Genomic DNA, 13,787 nt, shown 5'->3' with positions numbered 1-13,787 from the left:
CTTAGGGTACCAGATACTAAATGCTGGGATTACCATATGTAACTGATAACCAGTCTATCTTTTACAGCAGGCATGGCAAAAGTTTTCTTACTGAAGCTAGTAATATGTATGGTCAAGGAGAGGATAAGGTGGTCAGGTAACATCAAGTTAGCATAGCTGAGTAACACCTAAGAAGATTTCCAAAAATCAAGTGTTTGCAAGTGCGAAGCCATGTCTTACATATAAGCATCTGCAAAAGAGGCTGTTTGCAGAGGTAAATCGAGCAGTGTGCCTGAGAGTACCCCCCCCCCCCGAGACTATTGTGAGCCAAGAAAGTAACAACGTAGTCTTGTGGTTCATCTCTTGATTTCTTACCTCTGTGAAGTCTCATACAGTCTATTTTTCTAGCTGGCTTACACTGGTCAAAGACCCCAGTGTCACATACAGAGTAGGTTACATTCTGTGCCATCTGCTTCTGCTATGGGTTCTGTCGCTTTGTTCCAATGATCATAGAATCGTAGAATAGTTAGGGTTGGAAAGGACCATAAGATCATCAAGTTCCAATCCCCCTGCCATGGGCAGAAACACCTCACACTAAACCATCTCACCCAAGGCTCTGTCTAACCTGGCCTTGAACACCGCCAGGGATGGAGCATTCGCAACTTTCCTGGGCAACCCATTCAAGTGCCTCACCTCCCTAACAGTAAAGAACTTCTTCCTTATATCCAGTCTAAACTTCCCCTGTTTAAGTTTGAACCTGTTACCCCTTGTCCTGTCACTACAGTCCCTAATGAAGAGTCCCTCCCCAGCATCCCTGTAGCCCCCCTTCAGATACTGGAAGGCTGCTATGAGGTCTCCATGCAGCCTTCTCTTCTCCAGCCTGAACAGCCCCAACTTTCTCAGCCTGTCTTCATACGGGAGGTGCTCCAGACCCCTGATCATCCTTGTGGCCCTCCTCTGGACTTGTTCCAACAGTTCCATGTCATTTTTATGTTGAGGACACCAGAACTGCACACAATACTCCAGGTGAGGTCTCAGAAGAGCAGAGTAGAGGGGCAGGATTATCTCCTTCAACCTGCTGGTCATGCTCCTTTTGATGCAGCCCAGGATACGGTTGGCTTTCTGGGCTGCGAGCCCACACTGAAGCTGGCTCATGTTCATTTTCTCATCGACCAACACCCCCAAATCCTCCTCCACAGGGCTGCTCTGAATCTCTTCTCTGCCCAACCCATAGGTGTGCCTGGGATTGCTCCGACCCAGGTGTAGGGCCTTGCACTTGTCATGTAACCCTGTGGTAAGAGCTTACTGATCTGGGTGAAAATCCATACTTTTTTTCTGTGACTGGTTATTTCTCAGCTGGATGAATGAACTGAGCTGACTTGCTATGTGGCCATGAGATTGCTAGTTTTAGTGGAAAGAAAGGAGCAGGGATGTACAACAGGAGAGTGAACAGAGGTTGGGATCTCTGGACTGAGCTTTTCAATGACCTGTGATCTTTGGTCATTTGAAGCCATTCATGAAACAGTACCCTCAGTCTATGCATACCTGAATTCATTCATTATGCTTATAGTTAACCTTTTAGCTTACAAAAGTTTTCAAAAGTTTGGGTGCTACAAAGTACTGGATTTATTAATTTTCACTGGAATTTTTTCAGGGCATGCTGCAGGACAGAGGACACATGCACTGAGTTAAAACCATTTACTTCAGGGTTGACTGATTCTAAAAAGAACCTAAATAAAATGATTATTTGATTTAGCATGTCTTACCCTTAGGCTACAGAGTTTAAGTCTTCCATAAAATGTCCATTTAGTGGGCTCCGTCATAATGTCTCTGTCTGACACACCTTTCGTGCATGGTTGGAAGTTAAGAAGGGAATGGAAAAGACTTGTGTAGGTGACGTATAGTTTAATATCTGTTTTTAAATGAAATCTTAACTTTATATTTCCAGACTTTTAAATAATCCTGTTTTTTGCAGGGCGATGGTGGTAGGGAAATTTGTGCTCTCAGAGGGTTTTTTCCTCTTACGCAATTGACAGATATTTACAGCCTTTTTGCTTGCTTGGCTGGCCCCTTTTTGCATGGGAATTCCATATAACTTGATATTAGTCTGTTATATATAGTATTCTGTAAGCTATTAAAAAAAAAACAAACCAACCCCCCCAAAAAAAAACCACCAAAACACATGAATAGTCTTTGCATCATCCATAACAGTTTCATAGATCTTAGTGGGAGTTTTAATGTTCTTTTCCAATTTATTCATATTGCTGTACATTTTTTTTTTTAATAGCCAGATTCATTAGTGCCTCATATCTATCCTTTGTGGAAGTAATTATTGCCAGAAATCCTTTGACAGCTGGTTCGTTTTCACTTTGTTCTGTTTATATATTTTATAGAATTTGCCTGGTTGTATGTCTGACCTCCAAGAAATATGATAGGCTTTTCTCGTTTTCTGTAATGGAAAGCTCTGTTTAAGCTTTTATAGTCAGCTCAGCTTCAGGATTCTGAGTTTCTGTCTGTAGAGTCCAATACAACTGATGGATGTATCACCTACATTTTTAGATGGACTTTGTATGATTCGGTTAACAGTAAATGAACCATAGACTTAAGCAAGTAGACATACTTATCAGGCCAGTTTTGGCATTTAATTGTCCTCAGAACTTCCTCTTCTGGTACAGCTGCAGTGGTACTATATCTGGATTCATTCTGTCTTGCTGGAGGTGTGTGTAAGTTCAATGGTGATAGAGGCATGTACTTGCAGGGGATGATACAGGTGGGCTTAGGATTTAGGTGGGTTCGGGTGCCCCCTGGAAGTGCCTGTCAGCTGTCTTCCCTGGCAGTTTAGAGGGTGGCTTGCAAATTGAGATGCCTCCTTGGGACAGAATTAATTGAGCTTCTCTGTACCCCGTGTCAGTTTTTGTATCCTTGTAGTGAATGTTTTCCTAGGATAATAGCATGCCATACTGGCACATCTGTTAGTAAGCTGACCTGTACTCGCTGTATGTAACCTGCAGCTGTAAGCTGCAAGACTTTTGGTAGTTTAACTCTTAGTTTTGCTAGAAAACTGCTACAGTACTGCTTTTTAAGAAGTCTGTATTTACTTAGCTAGGAGAAATCGTTGCCCAAATACCCGGACTGATAAATGTAATGATATTAAAGAAATCCAGTTACCTTTCCTGGCTAAAGGCCAGAGCACACACAAGTTAGTTGTGGACACCTAACTCCAAAAATTCCTTGTGCAGCTTTTTCCTAGTCATGAAGTGTTTAAATTCAGATAATTAGGGCCTTTTTTGCCCTTAAGGCCATGTTAATACTGCATGCAGTTTTCCAAGCAGGTATTCTCCCAGTTTCCTCTCTATCTGCCAGCTTGACATCTAGTAAAGCCAATCTGTAATAAAAATATACTTCAGATGCTCCTGGAAATGTGGTGAGGTATTGCCTATATTTTGAGGAAAGCGAAGGTGAAAGAAACTCAAAGAGACCACTTTTGCCTTTGTCCACTTCTTGTGTGTGTGCCCCTTCTGGTAAACCATGTTTTGTGGTGGCTATGTAGAGAATGTGACATACACTATGATCCTGTCAGCAGGAGATACTGAGACCGAAGGCTGCAACTCAGACTTTTCATTAAGGTATCGTCACTGCTGTCCTCTGTGCAGTGATGAGCCCCATGGAGCTTGGGGAGGACCAAAGAACTAAATGGGCAGAGCTGTGTTCCTCTTCATGTGAGGAATTGCTACTGGCCGAGCCAAGGCAGCTGCAGGGCCAGGCTGCGTATACAAAGGGGCAGAGCAAGAAGGTACTGAGGCTGGGCTAGTATGGGGCAGGCCGTGGTGCTGGAGGGTGGTTATCTGGGCTGGGAAGACAAGAGGATTGATGAGGAAGAGATGGGGCGCTGTATCCATTGGGTTTGTTACACTGAGTGCTCCCTGTGTGGAGGTGTCTCCCAGGCTTAGTGGGGATGGATGAATCCAGTGTGTTACTAGAAAGTTAGGAAAAGAACAGATCAGCTAAATAAAGATGTGAACTTCATTAAAAACAGCTACATTAGGAAGGATTGTCTACTTAATTGTTCGCGTTATACAAGATGCAGCTTAGGACTCAGCTGGACTCATTCCCAGTGTTCATAAATCTGTGCATGAAGAAAGCAAAGCAAGTGAGCGTTAAAAGTTCCTTTGGGTTTTTTTTTGTTTTGCGTTTTGTTTTAAATTTTGAAACTCACATTTAGTGTGTATATTTTAACGTGTTCATGTGAAACACATCAAAGTAAGCACATGCAGTGTGTTTCTTTCAATGTCATTAATCAATGTAGTGTTTTAAAATGTAACAAAAAATAAACTAATGTTAAACTGTGGTCAAGAATTGAAATATACACAGCTCTAGAAATTTGAAGTTTGCCTTTGCCAGAGCAAATGTAGCTTGACAACTGTGTGTGTTTATGTATCAGCATATGAAGCAAGTCTGGTTAGCAAATACGGACTTTTTCCATTAAAACCCCTCAACTTATATCGAAACTTTTTAAAACACTTTTTCAAGCCGCCTGAAAACTCTGCTAAAAATTTAGGGGAAGAAAATGACTGTAAATTCTCCAAATCTCTCTGAGAACTATTGTCCTCCAACACTTTATCACAAAGCACACTTGCTTTTTAAGCCCTGCTTATGTTTTTATCTGGGCAATTTCTGTTTGTGGCACAACTGAATAGCCAGGAGTGGATGTGAAAGATGGGGGATTAGTTAGGCCTTTTTTTTTTTCCACTGAGGTGCCAGTGAACAGCCTGTGAGAAGTCCACCTGCCCTTTCCAGGTGTGCTGGGGAAAGGCTTTCAGCCAGAGTGGAGGACACCTATTTTTGGTGTACTTGAAGTTCCTACTTCCCTGTTTTCCATAGACAAGAACTGTGCTATCTCCTCTCCACAAACCTACTGGATGCTATTGAAAGGTGAAGGATGACGATGTGGCACTTCTGTTCCTTCCAGTGGCCTCCCTTGTGAATAGCTGTGCAGCTCGCCTCAGCCGCCCCTCTCTGCTTTCCTCGGCAGCGAATATCAGTCTGATCTCTGTAGGTCCATTCTCTGGGGTCTGGATACTGGTTATGTATGTGAAATGCTTTAGTAATTTTCCTTGCTCTGATGAATGCCTATATGAAAGAAACTGGGACAGAACTGGCAGTGTGCAAGCTAAGAAGGATGATGCTGTCATATTGCTCTTCATTCAGATGCGGGAAGTTGTTTTCATAAATATAAGTTAGAATTCCCCTAAAAGAGAATTTGGACAGAATATAATTAACTGGGGATCCTTATAGATGTTTTCTCAGACTTGACTCAGCATCCTTGTGGGAGCTGTTTTCTTTTTAGAATTTTTTTTTTTTAAATTTTCACAGGGAAATAGTACTTTGTGGTTCTGATTTTTTTGTCTGTTTTTTTTTGTTTTTTTTTTTTTGTTTTTTTTCTTTTTGGTTAAAGACACAGAAAGGAGAAAGGAGAGCAACTGTCAGAGGCTTAAGCCAGAGGTGTTGTATTCCCTCAGCTTCTTTTTCCTCTGGAGGGAGTTAAATGCACTCTTTATTTTTCAAGATTATATATAACAGATAAACAAGTGTGCATATTTAGTAACAACCACTCGGACAATTCCTGACCCGTAGTCCTGCATAATTTGGCTTCTTGAAAGCTTTAGAGGACCACCGTTTCTTCCCATGAATATTTTACCTTTTGCACTTTTTAGTACATGCTGTACTTGGCCTAACTTACCAAAGCATTCCCATTGTCTTTGTGACTAAACAGGGCAACATATCAGTTCATCTCACTTAACTGAGATGTCAAACTTAGGGCCTCTCTTGCCTGAGGCTCTCTAGGGGGAAATGGTTTTCAAAATCTAAATCATCCCCAGGTGCATATCTTTCCTGTGGCAGATAGAGCCAGGAAGTCTGGAATCATAATTTAGGTGTCTTGATCAGGTAGGATGAATTTGGGCTGAAGCTTATAACTTTCAGGCAGAAAATACATGAGTTTTCAAAAAGTGTCAGTCCAGTTGATTCTGAATGCCTGGGAGAAGCATGACAGACCGTGAAATACTTCTTCATTTACGAGGTCATAACTTTTTCCTCTCCCCCTACAGAGGCTGCTACTGATTTTCCGGAGACACCTGACAGCGAACCTTTGTTTACAAAGCTGCGCAATCCAAGCACAGGCAAGTTTTGCAATTGTTTCGTGAGCCCGTTAATGTTCTGGTTGATTCCCTCCACCACCAAAACGTTCATATTTTGCAAGCTGAAATAATGATGATAGTATAAGTGTTACGCGCAAAAACCACTGCTGGTGATGCCAGATAGTTAATGCTATGCAAACATTTCTTTTATAATTTCAATTGGTTGAACTGTTTATTCATCAGGAATATTGGCAGCACAAACAAAGAGGTGTAATGTAAGTTGTGTTTTTAAGTGCATTAGTTTTGGGGAGCTTACAGTGTTGGGTGTTAAGCCTAGGCTTTTTTTTAATTCAAATCTAGGCTTCATAGCATTCATCTTATGCTATAAAATAAATAGGCAGAGTTACAAGATCTGATTCAGTTATACTTACCAAGTTTTTTGTGTCTTTTCATTTTAAAATCAAATTTTCTTCTTGCTCTGGTCCAAGTGATGGTGTCTCTTTTCTTGTTAATAGATGATGAGACACTGAATTCAAAATACATTGGAAAAAACAGCAAATATAGACAATATAATGACACTACCATCCCTCAGCTATTTTCTGCTAGACAAATTGTTCTTTTTGTCGAGGATTTGTTATTACTGAGTAATGTAATAATTGGAGTCCGAGGCATTATAACAGAAACTTGCAGTAAGCCTTTGTTAGGGTTAAAATTTTTTTTTTTGAAAACCACATTTCATGTTGTTTTTTTTTTTCCTTTTCATAAGCTCATTTGTTTTCTGTAGCCGTAAGTTGTATGGTTTTGTTTTGAAATTAACTGCTTCCATTTATATATGTTTAACTGAAGTCTTCAGGTACATTTTAATGTTTCAGTATAGTAGCTGCTACTTGTTCTTGAAAGGGGAAAATAATTAAAAACAATAGATACAAAATGTGAACTCACTTATTCATCATGATACCTGCTTTTTGAATACTTAGATTTGCAGTGGGAATATATAGCCACAGATATTTTCCACCTGCTGTGTTATATTGGCTTTCTAATCTGCTGTGTTTTTAAAAGTGTGGATATTAATTTGCTTTTCTCTGTGGAAGAAGAAATCTATTTACTTTGTGGAATCAGAGATCTTGGGAAAGGTTTCTGGGGAAAACCTAAAGTATAATTGTCTGGGTGTGTTCCTTTAGAATTTACAGGAGCTTATTTATAGACCTGCAAAAACTTTCAGTTATGTAGGCCATTATAAGTATAGGGTCTGAAAATGGAAGGACTGGGAACACCCTATTAATGTATTTTCCTTACATTTGGGTCTAACAGATGAATTGTTGATGCCAGATATTGTATAAATGCGCACTGAAGGACTCGGCACAGTAGAATTCGTGTGAACCACTTTATTAAATAAAAGTATGCATGGTCCTTTTTTTCGACAGGTGAAAAGGACTAAATTTTTATCCCTTACAAAGACTATAAACTAGGGTTTAGCTTGCAGTTCAGAAGTACCACAAGATGCATTTTTAAAAGTGCTGAACTAAAAGAAAGGAAATAACAATACCACAAAACTTAGGCAACTCACTGAAGTGGTGACGTTCTGAGCAAAGCTGCCTAGGTTTTCTCTCCATCCCCTGGAGTTTCTGTGTAATGACGCTGCTGGGAACTTGTGGTGACTGTCCTTTTAACAAAAGAAAGTAAATTAAGAAGCTGGAGTTAGGTAATATTAGTCCCTTTCATAAAATTTTGTAGCTCATCACTGAATTTGGCTAGTGTGCTCACTGGTAGGAGTCTTTAAGTTGTTCTGTGAATAGTTTGATGTCTGGTACTGATCAAACTATGGTGTAGACTCTTGCTGAGAAGCATGTGGTAATGATTGAAATCTGTGCTCCCCCTCTTATCTAGTTTTCACTTCTGTCCTCCCCAAAAGAAAAATTAGAACTGAAAGAAAGAGGGAACTAAAAGAAAAAGAGAACTAAAATTATCTCCTCAGGTGAGGTTAAACATCTGGTCAGTCTTTCGGATAAAGGGGAAAAAAAGCATTATCAGTCATTTTGGGGAAGAAATGCGTTTGCCCAATTTAGCTGACATCCCTCCACCCTTAGGGATCTCTGCAGACTGAGAACAGCAGTGCTAGCGTCAGCTTGCAGGGGCTTACACTGAGACATTTTAGAGCCAGCAAGTCAGTGCAGCTTTGCAATTTATGTGTTTTGAGCAGGACCGGCATGTTGTAGTTGTTCTTGAAGTTGGATTGGCAATCAAGGCAGGACCAGTCCAGCCACAGACTTAACTGACCAAATTTCAGTGACCCCTTCTGTAGTTCTGGCAGCTTTCTGGTTTAAATATGGAAAATACAATCCTGTTCACAACATATTTGTCACCCTTTTTATTATAACCCAGACCTAATGTGAAATGGCAGAGCTGTGCTATAGGGTGGCCTAAAATAAAGCTTTGGTTTCCAAAATACCAAGATTCTGATGGGCATTTCGAAGCAACTTTTTAGCTTCCTAGTTCACCTTATTTGTCTGCCTATACTGAGCCATTTGCAGTCCATTTTAATGCACACAAAAAATATTTAAAATTGCCAATTTAATGTTTGAGGCTTTTGTTCCCCTAACCCAGAGCCTGATATCTTGAAGACAAACATAATGGAGGGAGCGAGTATTTTCTTGTTTTCCACCTTTCCCCTTCAGTACAGAGACAAAAGCTGATTTCTTGAGTGATTTTGATTTGTGTTTGGATCAAAGGCCTTGTGTTGCAAGATGAACTATTTGCACATCTTATTTATTGATTCAAATTCAGTTTGGTTTATAAAGCTAGTAAATGAACATCTGTATATAATAGTTTTCTTTGTCTGAGCCTTCTTTATAGTGAGTTTATATAGAATGTGTGTATGTTTGAGTGTCTGTATGTATAAGGCACATTCTTCAGACATACTGGGTATTCTTTTGATTTTTGTGAAAGCTTACAAACACAAACCAGATTTCTTTTCAACAGGGGAAGCAACCCTTTATTTATTCAATAGTGGTGCACAGCAGCTGTTTGAAGTGAAAGCTTTTCATGAGGAAAATCGTTCCTGGTTTATAGGTCAGACTGTTCAACAAGGTGAGAAATATAATGTATCCTTCTCCCAACTGTAACTAATGTTCATACAAAGGCCTTTCCTCTCTCTTCTAGTAAATTTACAGGTGTTTTTCTGAGTTGTTTGGGGCATGTTGCATCACATCCCCACCTTCTGACACACTCATTTGCCATCTGGATTTAACCAGGGCTGAGAGCTTTGTGGTCTCTCTTTTAAAGGTTGCCTTTGGCAGCCTCAATTAGACAGATGTACATTTGTCTTTGAGGCGGAGGGGAGGTCATTCAATTATATTTAAACTGAAGTGCCATAAAATACTTAGCTTGCCTTGTCAATCACACCAGAAAGTCCTCTCTGTAAGTAAAATATGTGTTATCCTACAAGGGGGAAAAAGGGCTGGAGTGCCTTAGCTCTGAGTGGTGTGTTAGAGCTCCAGTCATTGGAATGTATGGTCTTGCTTTCTTTTAGTTACCTCTGTAGTCCCCTGTGTGAGTGCTGGTATCTCAAGATAGGTTTGCTGTTTAAAGGTGCCATTTCGGTGTTTGGTCTGAATGAGCTCTTTTAAAACATCCTAGTCATTCTCTGATCCTACCTTGCCTTTCTGAAAATGTGGAGGAAACTTGTGTAACTGTTTGTGGCAGCTTTAACAATCCTTTATCAGTAAGGATGCCATTGCAGCAGTGTTTTTCCCTGATGGCATGTCCATAGACCAAGCGATAAATATTAATTCAGGAGATGAAAGTATATTTATTTTATCCTTTTTAACTAGAACCATTTTTAGTAATAAATAAAAGCAACCCCACCAGACATAAGCCTTCTTTAACTGTAATATCCCAAAGCGTGTGTTAACTTTTAAACATCCTCTGCAGGCGCATATAGCAATGCAAGCGGTATGTCTGTGAGCTTTTCCTTGCTCCATCTGGGTGTGAGCCAAAAGACTGGGTCTGCTCCCTGCTCCCAGTTATGTCCACATTATATTCTCCCCCTCCCTTTCTAACCTCTGTTTTGGCCCTTGGGAAACAGTTGCCTTAAGGAATCATCACCACAGTTTTCTTTAAAAGATACAGGGAGGGGGAAATTGTTCATGAATGTCAGGCTGCTGCATCTCTGAAACAGTCAAGGGAAGAACTACACAAAAAAACTGTGTTTGCAAATTGTCTTATGTGCAGAGAAGGCCAGAGGTCTTTGTACACCTATAGTGAATCTGAACTCTTTAGAACAAATAAAAATACCTCTTCCTAAAGGTACAGTGGAAAGCATTTAAATGAAAGCTTTGAGAAAGCGACTGGTGTTTCTGTAAGTAGTCCTGATGCTTGCTTTGCCTAATGCTTGCTTTGCTTCATGCAATGCATCATATTAGCAATGCAGGTGTTAGCTTTGTCCAGACCATGTTCTTCCTACCCCATCTTTTGTTAGTTTTAGGGCTATTGCAAGAGAATTTACTTTAATTATCTTAATCATGTGATTTAAAACAAAAGAAAAATTACATTTACTTGCTTTTGGTTTGCTAATTAGTGTCAAATTGTCATCAATTATTTGGTCTTACTAGTGAATTTCCTTGATGTTACATTGTTTCCAATTATCTACAATTATACAAAAAGCCTGGCTAAGCCGTTGTCCTACAGTGAGGTCCAGATGGGCCGAGGTGTCTGTTTCAGTGGGAAACCAACTTCTTCCTTTGTGTTTAACTTTGAATACGACATAGTGAGCCATATTTTCTGATTTATTTATTTTGTTCTGTTAGGAGATTGCATGCAGATTCTCCCCATACAGATGAGAGGCATATCTAACTTAACTAGCTCTTGAAATTCTTTCTTGCCCTGCCTACCTTTTCAGCCAGCACAGTGTTGCCTTGCCCAGGGTTTGAGGTGTAGTATACTGTATGTATGTGGTATCTAAAACCAAGTTTCTGTTACACCCAAGTCTCCCAATAGAGGGCAGCTTCAATTTTGCTGGTTTTAATATAGTCAAGAAAAAGGCAAAATTAAGAGTGCTTGAAGCCAGCAGACCTATAGTGGAGCTTGTGCTTTGGTTTGGCAGGGTTGAGAATTGAGTTCTCTCTATATTTTTAGTGTAAAATCACAAAGACTGTTTTCCTGCCCATTTATTAAAATACTGGAATACTAAAAAAACCCAACAAAATATTTTCTTCTTGCCCACACTCCTGAAAAGCATTTAAAAAAAAAAAAAGTTAATATATTAAGCTTTTTGGTACTAAGCTTACTCTTAGGTATCTGTCACTTAGATGGACGCCTTCTGTTTGTTACACCGATGGACCCCTTATTTCTGATACTTTACTACCTCATCAAGGCAGACAAGGAGGTAAGCCTGCTTTATTTTTTCACTGGAATTCTTAGGAGAAAACATTATTTCTGTCTTCATCTTCTGCAGAAGTTGTGTTAATTTTACAAAGAGGGGTTTCCATAATAATGGAAATTTAATTTGCATTTAAAGCAGAGATACCCACCCTAGAATATTTTTTTTTATTTGCATGAAGGGTTTTTTTGTCAGTAAAGTATATTCCAGGAGTCAGCTTCCAATATCAGCAAGTTCTGATCATCTCCTTTTTAAGAAAACAGAGAATCTCTTTTGCCCTTCTGTGAGAGCCTATCCCAGAACTACTGAATTTTAAATTATGAGATGTCATCAGAGTAAAACAAACCAGTGCCCTTTCTTAGGCATCAGTAGATGAGTCATTTTGGGAAAGAAGGGAAAAAGAAAGAAGAATTTGGATGCTATGGACAAAAAGAAGAAACATTTCTGTGGCCGTTTGAACTTAAAAGGAAACACTGCTTTCTCAGAAGCAGTATTTGTAGAGATGCTGTATCAGCAACAGGGTGCTCAAGTGTCCGAAAGTTGTATAATTGATAAATGGCTTAATTGTATTTATCATGGGTATGGCAAAACCTCCTTAAATTTCTGAAATTTATCAAAAGGCATAGGCAAAACTATTGATTTATTGCTTATAATCTGTGGGTGGTAAAAAGGACATAAAATAAAATGTACAGGTTGATCCTTGGGTTTTTTCTTTTTCATAGAGGCAGTAAATTCGCTCTATGCATCCTAAGAGTTTTTTGCTCTAATAGCATTTCCTATTAGGTTGTTTGTTGTTTTGTGCTTTAGACTGCAAGTGGAGAATGCAAGAGAAAATTTTTATATGGTGAAGAAATGAAGTCCTACTGCACATTTGTAATAGTAACCTATTGTTCTGTCATTATTTTAAAATTATTTATGGTATAGGATGTGCAAATATATTCTGCTTTTTTGTGGTCTGTTCCTTCTTCAGGATGGCCCATCAGAAGTCATTTCACAAGGAATAGTTTGGCTCATTCTCTAGGCACTCTGCTGTCTTCGAATTCAGAATCCATTTAAAGCTTTATACCAAACCCTAAATTAGGGAAACAGTAAATGTCCTCTGGCTGTATGGTAAGGTGTTGAGGTAGCCTGAGTAAAGAACAACTGCCACTGTTTCTGTACCTGAGAAGCATTGTGTACCGCCCTATACTTTCTTGGTACATTGTTTTCTAGGTTTTCTGGTTTTCTTGGCTGGACACGATGCCAGATAAGTGCCATAGAGCTGTTCTGAGTCCTAAATCAGGTCAAATGCATTCCTACAGTGCCCTGCCTAAGTTAGCCTTTTAGATTTTTAGTAAAAGGAAGTCTTGAGGATTGTGTTGCGGATACTTTGTGCAGGACCAACTTGAATGCAGCACAGTCACTTGGCTTGAACTAGTGGGTATCAAAGTACCCACTGGGTGTGTTAGTATCATCCTTTGCACCATTCTTTGGTTTTGATAGTGTGATGAAGGGTTGCTTAATGTGTCTTTTGAGCAGAGCCGTCTCCTATCCAGCAGGTTTTCTTGGCTTAGTATCTCTTCTACTGCACAATGTAAATGTGGCTGTCTTGTTTTGGGACACGAGCAGGTTTGTGCAAGTAAGTTATATATAGGAAACAGTCTATTCCAGCTTTATTTCGGCCTCTTACAAAATTCTTTTTATCATTGTTATTTTGCCTTTTATTTTCCAGGAGAAAAAAAACTTAATACTTTCTGTTGTGTTTTGGTTTTTGTTTCTTTTTTGTTGTTGTTGTTAGTTTGTTTGGGGTTTTTTGCTTGTTTTTATTGTGATTTAACAATGGATGGTTACTTTTATTAAGCCTCTGACTGTCCAGCAAGAGGATTAATTAATAGTGAAAGCAGTATACCCAACTGTTTTTTTTTCATGCTGACCAGTACAATGGCTTCAGCAATGGCTCCTGAGACCATGCACTCTCTAAGGATGGAGAGCTCACTGAGTCTTTGTACTGATGCACTAAAGGATCTTTCCAAAGGGAAGGCTGCCAGTTGTGCCAAACAGTGCTGAATGATTATGCATTGTTTGGCAACAGCAAAATTTGTTTGATGATTCTGTCATGTGTGGTGCTATTTAAGTTGTGCCAAAATCACTTTATATACATACTCGGGCCAAACTGGAATTGACTTTGCAGAGGTGAAAGGTTAATACTGTGTTCCAGAAGCTGCCCTGCTCCTTTGAGAATTATCTTTATGGAAGGAAAAGCAAAATTTGAATGGAAGTTATGACACTGGATTTAATCCAGCAGGTTTTGATCT

The 13,787-nt window shown here is 39.5% G+C and overlaps 1 protein-coding gene across 5 annotated transcripts in view; it reads left to right on the top strand.

Moving 5' to 3' along the window:
* The window catches only part of RNASEH2B (ribonuclease H2 subunit B), a 45,530-nt gene that overhangs the window by 7,168 nt on the left and 24,575 nt on the right, over window positions 1–13,787 (top strand). For all 5 annotated transcript variants that reach the window (XR_009964846.1, XM_062618954.1, XM_062618955.1 and 2 more), the window contains exons 2-4: window positions 6,087–6,158; window positions 9,096–9,203; window positions 11,423–11,499. Coding sequence is in view for 4 of the 5 variants with exons in the window: in XM_062618954.1 (XP_062474938.1) it covers window positions 6,087–6,158; window positions 9,096–9,203; window positions 11,423–11,499 (257 nt within the window). In the remaining variant the exon portion in view is untranslated. The remainder of the gene's footprint in view (window positions 1–6,086; window positions 6,159–9,095; window positions 9,204–11,422; window positions 11,500–13,787) is intronic.

This window comes from Pezoporus occidentalis, unplaced genomic scaffold (genome assembly GCF_034315485.1).
Source record: "Pezoporus occidentalis ecotype Australia unplaced genomic scaffold, CSIRO_AGI_Poc_V1 ctg207, whole genome shotgun sequence".
NCBI lineage: Eukaryota > Metazoa > Chordata > Aves > Psittaciformes > Psittacidae > Pezoporus > Pezoporus occidentalis.
Note: the sequence above shows the minus strand (reverse complement) of the source record. Positions and strands in the feature narration are given on the sequence as shown.